At 38.2% G+C, this 18,869-nt stretch overlaps 1 protein-coding gene across 8 annotated transcripts in view; it reads right to left on the bottom strand.

Moving 5' to 3' along the window:
• The window catches only part of Hipk (Homeodomain interacting protein kinase), a 33,779-nt gene that overhangs the window by 1,435 nt on the left and 13,475 nt on the right, over window positions 1-18,869 (bottom strand). Inside the window, exons 2-17 of one of the 8 annotated variants that reach the window (XM_018513629.1) lie at window positions 12,845-13,195; window positions 7,138-7,455; window positions 6,932-7,024; window positions 6,574-6,792; window positions 6,115-6,487; window positions 5,824-6,041; window positions 5,400-5,723; window positions 5,119-5,298; window positions 4,892-5,038; window positions 4,655-4,813; window positions 4,025-4,446; window positions 3,447-3,536; window positions 2,629-2,904; window positions 2,282-2,444; window positions 1,836-2,023; window positions 1,139-1,426 (exon numbers count right to left, since the gene is read on the bottom strand). In XM_018513629.1, coding sequence (XP_018369131.1) covers window positions 1,139-1,426; window positions 1,836-2,023; window positions 2,282-2,444; window positions 2,629-2,904; window positions 3,447-3,536; window positions 4,025-4,446; window positions 4,655-4,813; window positions 4,892-5,038; window positions 5,119-5,298; window positions 5,400-5,723; window positions 5,824-6,041; window positions 6,115-6,487; window positions 6,574-6,792; window positions 6,932-7,024; window positions 7,138-7,455; window positions 12,845-13,192 — 3,806 coding nt within the window. In that variant the 5' untranslated portion in view covers window positions 13,193-13,195. Of the gene's footprint in view, window positions 1-1,138; window positions 1,427-1,835; window positions 2,024-2,281; window positions 2,445-2,628; window positions 2,905-3,446; window positions 3,537-4,024; window positions 4,447-4,654; window positions 4,814-4,891; window positions 5,039-5,118; window positions 5,299-5,399; window positions 5,724-5,823; window positions 6,042-6,114; window positions 6,488-6,573; window positions 6,793-6,931; window positions 7,025-7,137; window positions 7,456-12,844; window positions 13,196-18,869 lie in introns of those variants that run through there. The other 7 variants (XM_018513631.1, XM_018513632.1, XM_018513630.1 and 4 more) reach the window with 7 other exon arrangements.

The following is an 18,869-nucleotide window of genomic DNA, read 5'->3' as shown; positions in this document are numbered from 1 at the left end:
ATACGTGTAGTGGAATAGTAAAGCATGTTGTGTAGCAAAATACAAGAGCTTTGCTTTCGTATTCTTTGTTTAGTTTGTTGTCTTATATATCCCACCTGTTTGGGATATACGGCATTTTTAGCGAGCGGGATTTATGCCCAAAGCATACGAAGTGTGCAGATTGAATTCAATGCATTAAATGCAATAAACGCATTATATGAAATATGTACCTTATTTGTAATATATGTAGAAAGATCATAATTATTATTTATTACTTCATATACATATTTACCATTCTTATTCCTTAATAAAACTTTATAAACATATTTTATAAGTTATTATGTCATTATACGTCTTATTTATATGCATTATTTGTAAATTTTACATGAGCCATACATATCCCCCCCTCCCCCTATAAGTAGCCGTATATCCCACCTCTATGGGATATATGGCAAAAATGCAAGGGTTTCAAAAAGTTTATTTTTTAATATGAAAAATAAAAATATTTCGGATTTCTAATATTTTTTTCATAGTAGTAGACAGTACAAAGTTTTTACTGATATAATTCGTTTACTATAAACATAGTAAGTAATACTTAATAAATTAAGTTTTTAATAGGTGCGGCGTATATACCGGAGTTACCCTATATAAAGGAAAATTCAGGAAAAGCAGAAAACAATTAACTTTTGATAAAATTCTACATTCTAAATTTTCATCGGCAGGATCTCAATGTTTGTCGTTAAATAAAAAATTCTCGACAAGATTCAAATAAATATTCTTTACACTTAGATGCAAATTCTATTTCCTTACAATTTATAGCACATTACAATAAAGGAAAATATTCTTTATTGTAAACTTAAATAAACTAAAATTTAGTGTATCTAATGTAACTTTCTGCTACGCGAACAATCATAATTAAGGCTTAGTTTTAAAAATCGAGCTATACGATGCATATCGAGAAGTATGGAAAATAATCATCGATTTCCTGCGAATTCGCGCTTCGACTTATTGCATGCCACAAAACGTAACGTTTATGAAAGAAAAAACTTGCAATAGCAAGTCTACTTTTGAGTCACAAATGACATAAATTTACCGCTAGAACAAAGGTGTAAAGATGGGTAAATGCATGCGTGCATCAATTAGTTCTCTAATTACCCACCCGGGTGTGAATCCTTGATACGTGGGTACTTGTTGCTGCTGGATAGCTGTAGCAGCCTGTGATGGTGCCGCGGTAACGTACACAGGAGGCGGCACCGCGTGGGCTCTCGAGCGCACGTGAGCGTATTCCTGATAGAGGGGCTGTCCCAAATGCTGGGCACTTCCTATCACAGGCCCTCCGGCGGGACTCCTACCACCGCCACTGCCGCCGGGACTCAGATGAGCCGGATGCCCGTGATGACTGTGAGTATGACCCGGATGGGCTGCCGTACCTACTACCTGACTCTGCCTATAAAATGCAAAACAAAATCCATCCTTTCGTTATGCGATCCACATAACCGTTTACTCACGGCAGTACGTCTCTTTAAGGGTGAAATAGAAGATTTAACGGATGCGTTCTCAACTCTTAATATTCGCAAGCTTCTCTTCCGGTCTTCTCGACGTACGATTGAAAGAAGAAATAAACTAATTCATAAGAAAACTTTGTTCTACGGTTAAAATCGTGTTAACTACTTGTCACGTTGGCTCGCTCGTTTCTTTTTTAAAAAAGTTCACGTAACACGGCGATTATTTGATGAGAACATGCTCCGTCGCTATGTATCATGTCGTTTAAAAATCGTTCTAGAGCTTATCTCATAATTATAATACATGCCTCGATTAAAAACGCGGGCAATCATGACAAGAAAGATGATCCTCACCTATATTGATGCACAGGATTAGCCACCACCCACTTCTGATGGTCTCTCGAGTGAGCAGCCGGTGGTTGAACGTATTCATGCTTGTACTCAGCTCGCTTCCCAGGCCAGGACACTCGTTTGTCCGTGCCGGTCGTGTACACGATATGCTGCTCTTGCAGGTGAGGATGCGCACTACTCGTGGTCACATACTGTAAGAAGGGATCATGCATGTCATAGACGTCATCCTAAAAACATTTACCAAACGAAATTACTAAAAAAAAAAAAGAAGAAAAATTGCCGATAGACGCGGCCTTGTTCCCTTTCTTCCTTCTCTCTAGTCGTTCTCTTTGTCGGACATTCTATAGAATATTAAGTGAACAAAATAGTTGAGGGATTACAAGAGAATTGCAAATAAAAATGTATGAAGAAATTAGATGTGATACTGAAAAATAGAAATCTTAGTTAACCTGATAGGTCGGTGGCTCTTTGCAAGCTGGCGCGTGACACGGATGTGGAGCAAGGTACTCAACACCAGGTTCTGGTTTCGTCGCGACGTTCACCATGTTACATTCAGACTGCACCTTCGCCAATAGTCGCTTCTTTTGTGACTGAGAAGAATAGCCTGAGCTACTGCAACAAACATTGATAGCAAAAGTTAATTAAGTTTAGCAATTATGCACATTTTAGGAATTATTTAAGAATAAAAAACTAATAAAACGAAATTTAATTTTAAAAATGATCGAAGAATTATTTTATTGATAAATTCCTGTCGCAGATGTCGGTATCATCAATGATCGAAGCTTCATCAGCTCACCTGCTGACGTGATGTTGTTGCTGCGGCTCGTGCTTAATTAATTGCGTGGTCTGCTGATGCTGCGGGTGTTGCGGCAGATATAAATGGGCATGCGTGCGACTTGGGCTGGCTTCGCCGTCGCTATCACCAACAGTGACACAGCTAATGATATTCTTGCGATGCGTTCGATGTGATGATGAGCTGCTATGCGTTGTAACGTGCCCACTCGCATGTTGCTGACTGCTCGCGTGTGTTGACTGTTGCATCGGCTGTACTACGCGAGGCGTCGATTGAGTGCTGCAAAATCAAGAAGAAGAGACTTCTTTATTTAGAGTCATCGAGGCAGTCATCGTCGCGTGCTTTAACCGTTGGCAAGTTAACGCCGCATCCATGAAATATCGCATGCTAAAGATGATTTACAACGATATTATTTATTAAGTGTCGTAACTTTGTGTTAGTCGACAGTTGTTTCACACCAAGCTCCGCAACCGGATCCCTCTAAATAGCCCGTATCTATCCCGTTATAAATCCAAATAATTTGTATTATTCGAAACATTAGTAATTGATTAAAATATTTATAGTTTATACTAAGGATATAATATAATTATGATTTATGAACATCTCTACAAGCTATAAAGACTAAGTTATTTTTCCAAGGCTTCCGAAGCATAGTGTTCATTAGGTATTAAATTGATTTTGAATGATTTACTAGCAAGGTATCGAAATGAAAAGTAGCAAATTGATCTTATCTCTTGTGACGCTTACAATCTGTTAACTGCATATTCTCTTAACGAGATTTAATTAAGTATCATTAACACCGTCATATTACATTAATATACCTTCGTATGATTTCTTCACGGACAGGACGTCCGTCGCCCGACAAGCGAGTTGCCAAACTTTGACAGGCGCTGCACTGACGGTCTCCACAGCTGTCAATAATATCCATGCGTGATTGTACTACCAACTAATAACTAATAGATGTATAACGCGTGCTTAAATAAATTCTTTTACAAAAGGTAATGCTAAAAGATCTGTCAAAAAATCTATTAATATTTTAAACATATGTATTCTTAATATTTTTCTCTTGACTTGCCTATTGGGAAAATTAATTTGTAAATTTGAATATAATTTCGGTAAATGTAAGTTTCGATGCTATAGACGCATGAAAAAAAAACCACTAATTACATTTTACATATATACGAATAAACATGATCATTATATGTATCTATATTATCTATAATATCTAAATCTGAACTCTACGAAATTGTACCAGTGTTTCAATCTCTACTGAAATTAAAGTCTAAAGTCTAAAAATTTGAAATAAAAAATATATCCCTAAACTACAAAATTTTATCTCATTTGATATACTAATTTATAATATATATACTGGAAACGTAGCATTTGGTATAAAACTCACCATTTTCCAGGTGTCTCATCTTCACTATCACTGATCGTGATAACGGAAACGGCTGGCGAAGGCGTGTCATCAATCGTGATGGTCTGTTGCCGTACGGATGCGACTGGGTGATGCTCCACGTTATGACTACTACTGTGTTTGCTACCGTGATGATGAGACTGAACTGGTTGTTCCTGCCAATGACTACTCGGTGAGTGTCGTCGCATACTACTCGGCGGTGTGCTCTCCTTTACCCGTTTCTTCACAGGACTCAGTTGTTGCGTCTCTTTCTTGTGTTCATGTCTATGCTGAGTCTGCTGAGGTACCGTCACATGATGTTGATGATGTTTGGTGACGGTGCGCTTGCCCCAGCTCTGTGACGGATGCTCGACAAGTGCACTAGCATTGTAAACTTCCGTGACAGGAAATACCGGCCGCTGATCCTTCCCCAAAACAAGGGAGATTAGTTAAAAACTGAGAATTTTCTAATTTTATAATGTGTAAAACATTACGAAGAATGCTTTATAGAAGATGAAGTGACAACTAACATGATGTAAAATATCACAAAAGAAGAAAGAGAAGCGACATGCATATATTAATAAGCTTCCATTTTTCATTGAATATTACGAGCAATTTATTAACAAGTACTACCTGTAGAATAGCAGAGCTATCGACGATAAGGGGCCTTCCCCAATCTCCAGTATCGCTGAGGAGTGGTTGTTGAATGTGCTGCGGTGGCAATTGCTGCCACGATGGTACGATCGCAGCCATCTGACGACTTCCACCAGGCCAAGATGTCTGCACAGCATTCTATGATGATCATAAATGTATATAAAAACATAACAGACCATTATACGGTCATTTGGAGGTGAATATTATTTTACTTACGGTAAGCAACATTTGCCGACCAGTCTCGACCATAGACACGGGAACTGCAGCGTATTGTTGTTGAGCAGCTACAGCCGCCGCGGCCACGGCTTGCTGCGATATAATGGACGATTGTATCTGCAGAGGTGCTTGTTGCGCTTGTGGTGGCTATGAAATAAATTGTTATTAATGACTAATCGTTTCAATAATAAACTTATTGCTCATATAAGTATGATAACTATTCTTACTTGAGCAACAACTACGTGCTTCGCAGGACTTGGCATAGTTTGGTAGCCATGTGGTGGACACAATATGCCGGGTACCAGTTGATGCGGAAAATCGTGAACTCCACTTCGTCCACTGTTGGATCCGCTAGACGAGCCGCTATACTGCGTCGCTCGTCTACTGCTGTTACTATATATTTGGTACTGAAATTAGAAAATATAAATTATGTAGAGCCAACAGTTTTTACGAAATGTTACATAACTTAAAATACAAAAGGTGTAATACAAGAATTATATAAACATACCAGATTGTCATATCCTGTTTGTGCGGTGCGGTGCTCTCTGACTAATCGCTGCACTTGATTAGACAATTGGTTGTTGAAGGTGAGAGTCACCGCACTGCCGTTAGTAGTCGGTACAAAATTGGCTACTAAAGACGTTGGTGGAGGTGGCTGAGGCGCCGGCGGAGCCTGATGATGCGCAGGACTCGCAGTAAAATCTCCCGCGCGCCTGCAAACCTCCATCATCTGGACGGAAGCTTTGACGTTGTTACAATGCGCGTAATCGACTAGATGTGCCAGAGTAACAAACGCATGATTCAGTGCCTCGCCGGGTGTTATACGGCGCTCCTTTTAACACAAATAACACATTCGTATGAGAAAAACTCCATATGTATACAAACAAAAAAACTCGTTCTTTAATAAATTAAGAGCATCAATTAGATATTACTACCTGGTCCATTGTAAGCATCCTCTTCAAGAGGTCAATGAATTCTCGCCTGTCCGCTTTCTCTGGCAAGAGTTGACCGCCGTCTAAGTCAGTCGGTACATTAACCTGACCGATATCGTCAAGGCAATTAAAAATATATTTTCTCGCTTCCTTGGATTTGATACCAGTCTCTGCCTCGTGTTCTTCCGGTGTCTTTAATCGCCAAAATGGATATGTACCTAAAAATATGTGTGGAATTTATAAGAAAAGCTCTTGCTATTCGATATTGTTATTTTGTATCAAGTTACGTACTGTCCATGTCCCGGTAAAAGAATTTTGTTGTTTTGCTGGCGTTGTTTAGCATATGCTCCGTCGGTAGGCCCTGCGTTTGACTTATATATCGAATTTGATCGTACTCGGAACTGCCCGGGTATAAAGGCCATCCCAAAAACAACTCTGCGACCACACAGCCGAGTGACCACATATCTATCGCTTCACAATACGGAAGTCCCAGTATGATCTCGGGTGCGCGGTAGTATCGTGATTGCAGATAAGTGTTGCAGACGGCTTTGGATACATGCGAGGCCGATCCGAAATCGATGACTTTCACTCGATAGGGCTGACGCATTGGATCCACCAGCATAATGTTCTCCGGTTTCAAATCGGCATGTATCAATCCTAATTGCTGCAAAGGTAAAGGCATTTGCACGTTAATTCTCAATGTCGATCCAAGTACCAGATGACGCACGCATGATTATGATGATATCGTACCTTCAATTTCAATAGCGCGGTCAACACTTGTTGGAGAATGGGCCTAATGTATTTGAGAGGTAGGGGTGAAAATTTATTCTGCTTCAAGAAATCGTAGAGATTTTGCTCTAACATTTCAAATACCAAGCAGGTATGTGATTTGTGCTGAAAGCACTCGTAGGCGCGCACGAAATTGAACTCATCCGCATTTTCCTGACTAAGTCGAGACAGGATGGAGACCTGTAAAAACATTTTTTAAACATGATAAGTTGCTCAATGTAATACACAGGACATAATTCAGTTGACGTTTACAAATATACGTCTACACACTTTGCGTCGTATATTTTTACTAATATACTAATATTTACGTAGTGCGTACCTCAATCTGACCTTGGCGCGCATACGATGGATGGTTCTTAAGAATTTTGATGGCTACTATGTCGCTTGTCCCTTTTTTCCAACATTTTACAACCTACAAAAATCAATTGTCAATTTGTATATAACCCATTCTCACGGGAGAAGGCTGAACAATCAATAGTTTAAAATATGAAAAGGTTATAATCGTATTACGCGTTCTATTCTTACCTGCCCGAAAGTACCTCTGCCGAGAAACTCGAGGACCTCATACTGATGGGTCATGGAATAAAGAACTTCGTGCTGCACCAAATGATAATCCCCGTCGCCCTGGGGATTGCTGCTGCCGCCGCCGTTGGCCGCGTTGGCCACTTGTTTGCTATGCGCCGTCATGCTTGCCTGCTTGCTGTGCTGTTGCTGCTGTTGTTGCTGCAGCTGCTGTTGCTGTTGGGTATGGTGCTGCGACACTACAGTACTACCCACCACATTCGCGTTGGCGGAATGGACTGCCAGGCCGTCACCATTACCTTCCCTCGACCAAGTTTTTCTCTATAGAAGTAATATAACTTATATAAAAATATATTTTTGGGTATTAAGAGATTGCCATCGAGTAGACTGCGAAAGAGCGGCATCAAGTTGAGTAGTTGGAAGAACGGTAAAATGAAAGCAATTACGCTAAAGGGCAATACGTCGATACTCTTACAGAAATCCAATTTAATACTGAAATGTAGTAATAAATTACTTACTTTAAGTATTAGAAGCACTATTGTTCAATGCTTTTAATGTTCAAAATATGTAATTAATTACTACCTTCCACACTGTTAGATATTCAAGCAGCGATATGGTAACCCAGTCTCTCGAGTTAAATAACATTTTTAACTCCCATGTGTGTCAAAATGTAAATCAATCCATTTTCATCGACTAAACTATTTTGTTTCAAGTAAACAACGTTCGTACTTACTAAATAATCTAATAAACTAAATTCAAATAAAATTTAATACATTTATTTTATCTTAAAAAATGATTAGGTACCTCATAGAAATTGCCAAAAAATATTTTTAAGAATTTTTATTTTAACCCACAATGAAATGTTTTTATAAAGTTTCATCAAAATCGGAAGACGGTTTCGGAACTTTATCCCATCTCTTAAATTGTTTAACTCCATTGTTTTAATTAAATTAACAACATATTATAAGTAAGAAATGGTATCCGTAGAAATGGTCAAATAAAAAATAAGTGAAATTTGTTTCAATTTATATAAAAAATTTGTTTTAATTTGTTTGAATTCCTGTAAAAAATTGTGAGAAAAATGTTCACCAGGGTAGAATGAAATTTCTGTAAGAGTATACAGCTCTGAACGGCACAGCCCCCGGAAAACGCAAAGATACGAGGTACTACCTGTAACAGACGAGTCCAAGAGCCGGAGATTTTCCGCGTCGACGTTGACGCAAAAGAGAACTTCGATCGTCACCGATTGCGTGATTCGCATTCGCGCGCCGTTGGAAATCAATTAACGACGGACGCGTGTCTATAGAGCCAACGTTACGTATCGCGTACATTTCGTGCGTTCTATTATACGTGAGCAACGGCTTCACTGTGTGAATCAAACGCCTGCTCGTCGATCAGGAGTGAATCGAGGAAATAGTCGTGCCTCTTCCTCCTCTGATCATCGACAAAACGATCGTTCCCGGTGATGTCGCGCTTGGTCGCAGTTTCGTGAACCAGGCAGAATTTCGCGGACGTCACGCGGACAATATGTGCGCATCCCGCGATATCCGCGCGATGGCCGATATGAAATATGTAATGGGAACCTTGAAAGTACAATCGATAGTTAACTACGCCATACGGAAACGTTATCTACGCCGCCAACTACGCGCTCGTGACACCCCGGAACGGTGTTCGCAACCGATAGCTGTAACCGAAACACGATCACTGCTGCTCTGTAATTATTATCGCCGCGGCCGGTGCACGGTTCGGATGCGCACGTGCACGCGGCGTATGATCGTTAGTTGAGACCGGTCGAAGATCATTTCGGGCCGAGCAGGAACGTGGAGAGCGATCGAGCGAGAAGAAAGAATCTTTACGGTTTCGAGGAATCGAATTATCCGCGCAGAGGCTTTTCCTCGGGCGTCCGTCAACTATACACCCGCTTCCGGGTGGCAACAAACTCATCTCCTGGTTCACACCTGGGCACGGATGCGTATTCTCTCTTCTACCGCGACGTTCTGAGCAAAGCCAGTCTCGTATCAGATGACCAATTTTTTTTCTTTCTTAATCTTTTAAGGATCAGAGCTTTCTAACAAATTTACGGAAGATTTTATTTTTTTAGGGTTTTCGGAGTCGCAGAATTCTAAAATTCAAATTTCAAAAAAAATCATCTGATTATCGTGAAACACGGTTTTAAGAAATTCTTGATATTCTCTGAGTTTTGAATGTAGCCTGAAAATATTGAATTTCAAAGCATAATAACCTTCATGAAAGAGGATCTAGTATCATAAGACTCATAATCAAAGTTTGAAAGTGAATCTGAAAATCAGTACTAACACTGTTTGCATAGCACTGATGAGCTTCAAATAAAGCAAAACTGGAAAGTTATACTTTGCAATTAAAAACTCCTTAAAATCGAATTTTATGATAATCAAATTATTTATTAAAAATTCTATCCATACACACACAATATTGAAACTACCATTTTGAATTTTTGACAATTCAGATTCAAATAAAGCTAAATTATCCCATAGGGCAAGTTTCATAAAAATCGAGACCGAGTAGTTTATAAAATAAAAGAGAATGATTCCAAATGAGGCCTACAAAGGATTAATAAATAAACGGAAGATTCTTTTTATTCCATCCATTTATTCCGAATAGAGAAAGTTAGAATATCGGGAGCAAATTTATGAAACCAGAAGTGACATGCTATAATTAGTCATTCAAGGAAAGATAAAAAGAGAAAGGAATCTCTGATGAGAAGAAGAAGAATAACATCTTGGCTACAAACCTTCGCCAATTTTAATAAAAGCACCTGATCAGTTCAGAGTTGCTATGTCCAAGATTTTAATTCGTCTTAACGATCGCAACCTTCCCTAGAAGATGGCACATCAAGAAGAAAAATAAATAAAACGACATTACAGAGTTAGCAGGTGCCCATGTTTCAGTCGAGGATTTTCGAATCGATCGGTGAGTTGTACGCGAGATGATGAGATATATATATATATATATATATATATATGTATATGTATATAAAGCACCACGAATATCGAGCTCGTTTGTAGTGGTATTCATAAAGTTAGTTTCCTGGTAATAGACGTCAGTTTCCCACGACGTTGCGCCGTACGGTCGCAAATCGGAGAATTAACGAGCGTCAAGGAAATTGTAATACCTCTTCTGTCATTAGAAGCTCGTTACCTCTTGGACGTACGTGGCGTTTTGCCGTAAATGCTAAATCAAACACGCGATGAGAATGCGCAAAGATCAATCGAGGACCGCTTGTCGATCATTTCGGAATACTACGGGACATGCATGCCAAATAGATTCTGTTGCTGGCTACTGCATGCTATTTAAATAGCCAGGAACTTCAGATTAGCCGGATGATTTATGTCCGTTTTCACCGATGTAGATTAACTTTAATCTCCGTCCAACTTCGTCTTCTTCTAGTTCTAAGAATTAGAAAAAGATGGATAATAAATTGAACCGAGATCAAGTTTGTCTACATTGGCAGAAACGAGTATTAGAACCTCGGTAATCTGAAGCTCGACGCACGCAAGTCTCTCTTAGGTCCATTTCTACCTATGTAGATTAATCCTTCGAAGTTGATGTGGGTCTATTGGGGACCTACTCAATTATCCCTTTGGAGCTGACAGTGGGTCTAGTGGAGCTACTACGCAGTGATCGTTTAAATAATAAACATTCTGATGAGGAAAAATAATTTATCTTTCTCTGTGAAATAATGTTCAAATAAATATATTATATCTGAATTTACTATTAGTCCTTTTTCTTTATGTAAATATCTGTAAATTTGAATTATTCTTGTTAAAATAAATTTAGCATTCATCCTTTTTATACGAGTTGTGTCATTTTGGTTCTTTGAAATTAATTAGTGCAATTTAATCAACATATTAAATGATGAAAAAATGTCGAAATATTGCAAAGTACGAGTTTAACTTACTCTTCGTTTTTTTTGCTAATTCTTAAAATTAGAAAAAAAGTAAGTTAAATTGAGATTAAAATTAATCTCTATGATAGAAAAGGTACATAGTGTTGCAACAGAACGGCGAGAATCGGGCGACGTAACAAAGCGGTACGGCGCAACGACGTCACAAGACATTTCGTATAATCGTATACGGCGGAACGAGAATGCTTAGGAGACATTCATATCGCAAGCGCAATGAATCAGCGAAAACATCGTGACATGTAGTTTCGAATCGTGTGATATCACCGAATCGACATCGAGTCGCAACTGCGACACGAAACTTTGCTGGAACAAATAAGAATGACGAGCACGAGAGGAAACGTACCGAGGATGATGTCGTGTCAGACGAGGCATTAGTGCGATTCTTAAGCGTTAGTTAAGCTTTAGTGCCACGCACATCAGAAACAGATTCAAAAGCTTTGCGAGGTCTTGGAGTTGGGATTAGCCTCGTCGCCGATTAATCGCGGGGCGATTCTATTGAACGATCGTGACGCGACTGTTGAGAGGCAGCCGAGAGAGATCGGTACGTAAAATGCAACGGATAAGCAGTGAAACGACACACAAACGACGAACGGACGGTACAGCATCCTCTTGCTATACAATTTGCAGATCGAGCCTTTCCCTTTCGCCGCGGCTTGCAGCAAGAGGCATCGCAGTTGCGAAGCGAGAAGTATCACGACTTCGTTGCCAAACGCGGTCTCGGCTAAAACGATCTAGCTCTCGGTCTGCCGGTCTGCGTCGTATGCCAATAAACGGTAAGCGGTCATTAAGTTTTATTCGCCAGAGCGCTAAAGACGGCGACACGTACAAGAACGGCGGATGGAAAGTTTCTCCCTCTTTTATTTGCCCTCCATTAAGGAGAATACAGAAAACTAACGACGAAACATTACCGTAGTTATTCCCGTTCTCGCAATAACACACGTATACGTGTGCATAACAGCCGATCCGAGAGGATACGAAGTAACGGCGAAACGACAACAAGATACCGCGAAACTCGAAACCGGCAAACAAATGACATTGAGACATTGCGAATTGTTTGCTCATTGTGCAGATTACGCGTCGTACTGTGAAAAAATAAAGAAAAAGAAAAACATACAAAAACTGCGCGTTTATAGCGAGAAATATGGACAAACGTTAACACTTGGATGTATAATATACAGCCAATTGAATATATATTTATGCGCGTACATTCGAGACATCGTACGTATCGATTTAAAATATTCTCATATATTTCATGAATATATACCAATATTATTAGGTATAAAATAATAGTGTGGTGCCAGAAACCAATGACAAAAGCCTGTGCGGTAGTCAAAATATTAATAACGAATACTATTGAAAAAAAAAAAGAGAGGGAAAAGAAGAAAGGAGACTCATATCCGTTTTTCGTCACTGTAGATTAATCTCGATGTAATTTACTTTTTATCTCTTTTTGTAGTTCTAAAACGAGATAAAGAAAGAGAGTAAATTGAACCGACATCAAAATTGATCTACGTTGGTAAAAATGGACATCAATCATGCTAACGTCATTAAAAAATCAAACAACAAAAATATAATTGCAAACAAAGGGTTAAGTATAGTGGACGAGACACAAGAAGTCGACAAGGCAGATTTAGCGCGTCGGACGCATAGTATAGACTATAGAATATAGATCATAGAACACGCGGGGAACGCGAAGGGGCATGGATTGTCCGTCGGACAATTAGAAGCGCGGCGACAAAAGAAACGTAGGTAGTGGGATGAACCAACCTTCTGGCCACAGCGCTGGTACGTGTCTAAGAGCTTGATCGTCGAGGCTCGTACCAGGGTCTGCTGGTTCGGGCTACTCTTCTGCAGCGCATTATTGTTGTGCAGCGAGCTAAATGCGGTATTAGCACCGTTCACGGAGTACCGTTGTTGCAGACCGGTATTGTCCAATTGGTAGTCGCTGGTCGATTGGACCAATGCGTGCTGGATCACCGGCTGGCTCACGTTGTAATCTAACTTGCGCTTCTTGCTGGGATGGTGAACGGTGTTGTTACTGCTGCTGCTGCTGCTGCTGCTGCTGCTGCCGTTGACGCTACTCGTCTGCTGTGTTTGGATGAACATGTCACACATTCCCTGCAATCGGAAAGTAACGACCTCATTAGTGTTAAACGTCAGCGGTCCATTAATTTCTTTCCAACGTTCAATTTTTATTCACTATTATGATCGATATCTTATTACGATATCGGTTTCTCGGGGATAGAGATTTTTTAATTAACACAAATAAGGAAGAAGTGTCAAATACAGTCGAGGCCGAATCTTTGTGCCTAATAATATTTCTGTATAAATTTGAAATAAAAAAGGAAAAAATCCTATTTTCGATCAAAACGAATCATGGTACTTGATGATATTCATATACAAATGTTTCCATATATTTTTTCAGATCTAAACTGCATGCCGGTTTGTCGGACTTGAAAATAACATCACGAATTACATTGATCTTCAATTTAATAAAAAGGTTAATAAACATTTTAAAACGCTGCAAAGCATTTATTGCAAAAAATATCCGAGAAAATATCACCTCAGCTGAAATTTAAACCAGGATCTGATTCATTCTATGCGAGCGTCTTATTAATTCAACTACCGAGGAAATATATAGAGATTTTGCTGCAATAATCAGTAACTAAAAGAGAACGTCATTTTTCAAGAAGCGTGTATAAACAATTATAAGTGAAATTTCAACTGACAAGAATAAGTCAAAGAAAAGAAAGAATTCTATTTTCAGTTGACTAAAAATAGGATTCCTTCTCTTCTATTTATTCTCGTCGGGGTCTAATTTTACTTATTTTACTTATAAATTTTAAATATATCTTTTAATTAAATAATCTGCGCGCCGATTGCTGTTGGATTTGAAATTCAATCATAAACACTGAAGCTGAAATAATAGACGTTTAATTATTAAAAGAATGGTAGTAGCTCTTAAACATCTTGCCGTATCACAGAAAATAAAAACGACACCAGTGCGTTAAATATTCAAGTAGTGACACTGTTTCCTCGGACATTTGAAAGACACCTCGACGCAAAAGTATGTGTCACTATGGCGGAAAAAAATACCGCGGGGAACACAAAAAGTAAAGCCAACGACCATGAATATTTTAAAGCCTTCGTTGACGTGTGTCCACGTCGTCAGTTTGGGTCAGTGATTCTCAAAGAGCAGTCGGCAGATATCATATTTCTATGTGCGAACAACCGGAGGGGCCGCGCTTCCCGGTTTTTTTCCAATAAGTACGACTGTTTGTTTGCGAAGAGCAAACAATTTCCACGAGGCTTACCGCGGTTAACCGTCTCGACGACGGTCTTTTATCCTCTGCTGCTTTGTCGCCGTCATAGCTGAGAATTCTCGCCGCTCGTTTCTAAGCTATTAGCCGCTCTTATCATGCGGATACATTAACGTTTTATGTCTCGAAATAACCTGTCGGTTTCGGGACTCTCTATTTTAAGAACTTTTTAGCTCTTCGACTTATCGTGAAAAATCGTAAATCTTGATCACGCGAGTACGACCTGCTACGTCCTACATTGAAAATTATTGCTTTGTATGCGAAAATGACGTGTTCGTATCATGCAAGATGACCTACAAAGAATGAGAGCTCCACCCGAAACGTTATCGCTTGCAGCACTTGCTTTTCGACATTGATCAGTTTAACGTCAAATAAAAAATTCAGATAATAATAATTGAAAGATCAGGTGCATATACACGGTTTCTGTAAAAGATGATTTAAATCGAAAATTTATACTTTTTGTATAAAAATGAATGTTGTATACATATAAAATAGTTTAACAATACAATTTTGTGTAATTTAAATAAAATTTTTTTCATTTTAAATATTAAAAAAAGAAATGTTTTCATTATTGAAAAAAATTTGTTTTATCATTATTGAAAAAAATTTGATTTAGGTTCTAAATTACTGCCAAACTTTTTGTACCTATTATTACTTTCACACATATAATATATATACAGAAAAATTTGTAATATTTTCATAATTTGTTCATTTTGATAAAAAATACGTAATACATCCTTAATGTCGCAAAGGTTCCTTAATTGCAGCGGCGTGTGGTACTATTTTCTCATTTGATATCAACACAGCGTAATTCCATCTGATCGCACTCAGATACGTAGTATTGCACAATACGTTTGTGACTCATAGTCGGAGTTGCCGCTCGAATAGTACCGGGCGTACAAAAACAACCGATCGATCGCAATCCCGCAGTATCGCGGAAATAACGCGATTTCAATTCTACCCTCTCGGGTCTCCCTCCCTTCTTCAATCTATGATATCGGTACACATCTCATTCTCTCTTTCTCTCTCTCTCCCTCTCCTTCCCCTTTTCTTTCCCTCTCTCAACTGTTCCCGCCGTCATTTACCCGCGCGATGTGCTCTAATTATAGTGCTGACTGTCAGAAATGCTGGTCGGCATTATGAACGATCTACGGTACCACGAGGTACAGTTACGTTTAAGTTAACCGGCTCGACACACACCCGTCGGTTCCTAACAAGGTGGTGCAAACAAGTAGTACGACCATGCAGGTCGCCTGGCGAATCGTAAAAAAATACCCGTCGCATTTTGGCGCATGCAGGGTTGCGAAAAGACGTACCTCTCGCGTTCTCCAATTTTAGTATGCATTATTGAACGTGATTAATAACTATATTACATTCTCGACGTCCGTTGGAACTTTATAATTACGTACTAATCATGTATGTGTTTTTAGAGAAACATACTCTCAAGTACAGAACAAACGTGGACTTTTATAAAATAATAAACAAAGTGAGTGTCGCACGTAAGCCCGGCTTATTTCTTTTTTCCATATGTCACGCAGTCTGACACGGAAAGATGTACGTGTTCTCCAATCTTAATTAAAGTGCATTAGTATTAAAACATTAGTTAAAGAAATTAATAGCACATTACATTAAACATTCGTTTGTTAAAACTTTGTTTAATACGCACTAATCATTGATTTACTCGGTTTTTTTTACAAAGACTTAACTTTTAAGTATAGATAGATTTTTATCAAATAATAGGCAAGGCTTACGTATATAACATACATGTAACGATATGCATATATATATATATATATATATATATATCTGTATATGTAACCCGTATATTTTGCAACAAACGACAACGACAACGTAGGAAACGTGTAGACGCAAATGGAAATCGCGGTAATCCGTTTCAGCGAAATAATAAGCAGCCCGTAACTCCGTGGAATAACTCGTCGGAAATGTGTTCGGGGTAATTCATCAGACCGCGTCACGGTGACTCAGCCCCGAGTAAAAGTAACGAAACTTTGCGTCACCCTGTAGCGGCCCCCGCACCCGTGTGCATGTGTGGCCGCATGTCGTGTATCAACGACTATACGTAGGTATGCATCACGCGCCGCGCTTATATTCCGCGCGATGAGTCAAGCCGATCGATTGATGAACGGGAAAATCCGAGCTTGCTCGCCGAATGGCGAAAACTTTCCTGACAAAATTGCGAGGTAGCCAACTAACTGCGAAATCCAAGTGTGACCGCTCGTGTCCACACTATCTTGACGGACTCGCGACATCGAATACAAGATGACGCAAAAGTGAGCAACGCGACAGTTCTGCTTATCTATTAGGAAAGTACAATTACCCTTATCTTCCTCTTTCTCTCTCTCAAATTTACACAAAAAGGTGATTTATTTAAAACTGATATATTCTATTCGCGCGACACAATTACACCAGAAAAAATGACTATTCTTAAATCAATCATAATATATTCATATATAAGCAAAAATATTATAATCTTGCTTCAAAGATATCAATCTTGATTTGATTGAATTTGTATTGATATAAGATTTTTAATTGAGCAAGTCTTGAATCAAGTGCAAAGTAATACTTGCGTCAAAACAAATTTAATCAAATCAAGATTGATATCTTTGAGAGGCAAGATTATAATATTTTTATAATCAATATTATATATAAATATATTATGGTTGATTTAAGAATAGTCTTTTTTCTGTGTTGTTTCCTATATATAAACAACAACATAAAATCTTTCTTAAAGAATTTGATAACCTTAAATTTCAGCAATTATATTCTTGTATCAATATTATAACAATCATCTAAAAAGCACAATATTTTCTTTCGAAATTTAAAAAATCAAATGATGAAGATAAAATTGTTATTTTCACTTTATCTTTATGTGCGTCACACATAGGTTAAACTTCTTCTAATAATACGAACAGTTTGATTGGACATAATTATGTTATTTGAAATATATTACAGCGTCAGAACAAAAATTATTCTTATTTTAATATAATAACTCTTTTTGATACTGCAGCAGGATTTGTAGACACAAACCTATTCGGAATTTCTAGCAAATATTTTTTCATACATGATTATAATATATATGACGGTTATATCTCTTTCAGAGGCCCCGAAATGCTCCAAGAAAGCCTCTAGAAGACTCACCAACTCAATTTGCATACACCTCCTTACATAGGACTTCTGGGCGTTTTCCTTTCACGAGTAGCGCGTCCATCTCGTGGTTAGATCACATACGAAATGGACACGCTTGTTTTTAATAAGACAATTTAATAATATAAACAGCTTGTTCTAAGAGTAGAGTATACAATCAAACAAAAATTATTTTATTTTATTCTAAAGAAATTTTAATTCCGATTTCAAAATGTTATTTTCTATCTAATTGTTTTTGTCCGTCTCAAATCATGAAGATTATTATCAAATAACAAGAATACATTTTTCTTGATTTAATCAGATAAAATTCCTTCATATGAGCAAATTATATTGATTTAACGCTACATAATCTTATTTCAAGATTTACATTTCAAAAATAAAGATATTCTCAAAACAAGAATATTTTTTTTTATATGTTATGTTTTCATTACTTATTCTATTTTTTACACATAATTCTTGTTTTTTTATTTTTATTTTTGTACTATTTATTTTATGTATTGGGTCCTTAATTCTCCTACTTTTATTGCTTTTAACGCTTGGGAAGATCTGATTCCGAAGGCGCTTCATAATTAACGATCTCTATATTTGCCAAATCTTTTTAAAACTAATAAAAAAAGCGGAGGCAACTGTATGCAGAAATGTTTTTAATTTTTCATGATGAATAACTCGAATTTATTCACTGTCTCAAATTTCAAAGCAATAAATATTATCTTTAAATCAAGTAAAATTGATCTTACAAGCCCATTGTTTGTAAAGACTTGGGTGTTATTTTCTGCAGGACTTTTAAAACATCCTATACATAGATAGGTTCAGCTGGTTGCGTTTTATGGCGAATCAACGTACACAAACAAGGGACACAAATAAAACGTTAATCTCTCGCTAGGCACATGATGACAGATTTACAATGTCCGAGGTAATATTTTTCAAAAATCGTTACGGGAGCAATATTTAGCAATACCGAATGCGCCATCCGCGCTTGGCGTGGCGTGGCGTGGCTTCGCGTGGCTTCGGATTCCCGGCAGTGCACTCCGATGAATATCGCAAAAAGAGACACTGGAAGGGAAGACTGAAAGAGCACCTAAGTTTATCTTTAGAAAAACACCCGCGGTGTCGCTAGGAAAAACCGCCGCCTACGATATATGATAAAAAGGTTATCCATTTTTAAGGGTGACACTTTTCTAGGTTGCTGCCACGTGAATGCGTAGGGAGAGCTTAATATAGGACGCCGCAAAATCAACGGGAGAACACATCTCCTACGATATTCGTGACGCGCGCCTATATATGTGTACATGTATAATCTACGTTTA

This window comes from Trachymyrmex cornetzi, unplaced genomic scaffold (genome assembly GCF_001594075.2).
Source record: "Trachymyrmex cornetzi isolate Tcor2-1 unplaced genomic scaffold, Tcor1.1 scaffold47, whole genome shotgun sequence".
Lineage (NCBI taxonomy): Eukaryota > Metazoa > Arthropoda > Insecta > Hymenoptera > Formicidae > Trachymyrmex > Trachymyrmex cornetzi.
This window is presented reverse-complemented; position numbering and strand designations above follow the sequence as displayed.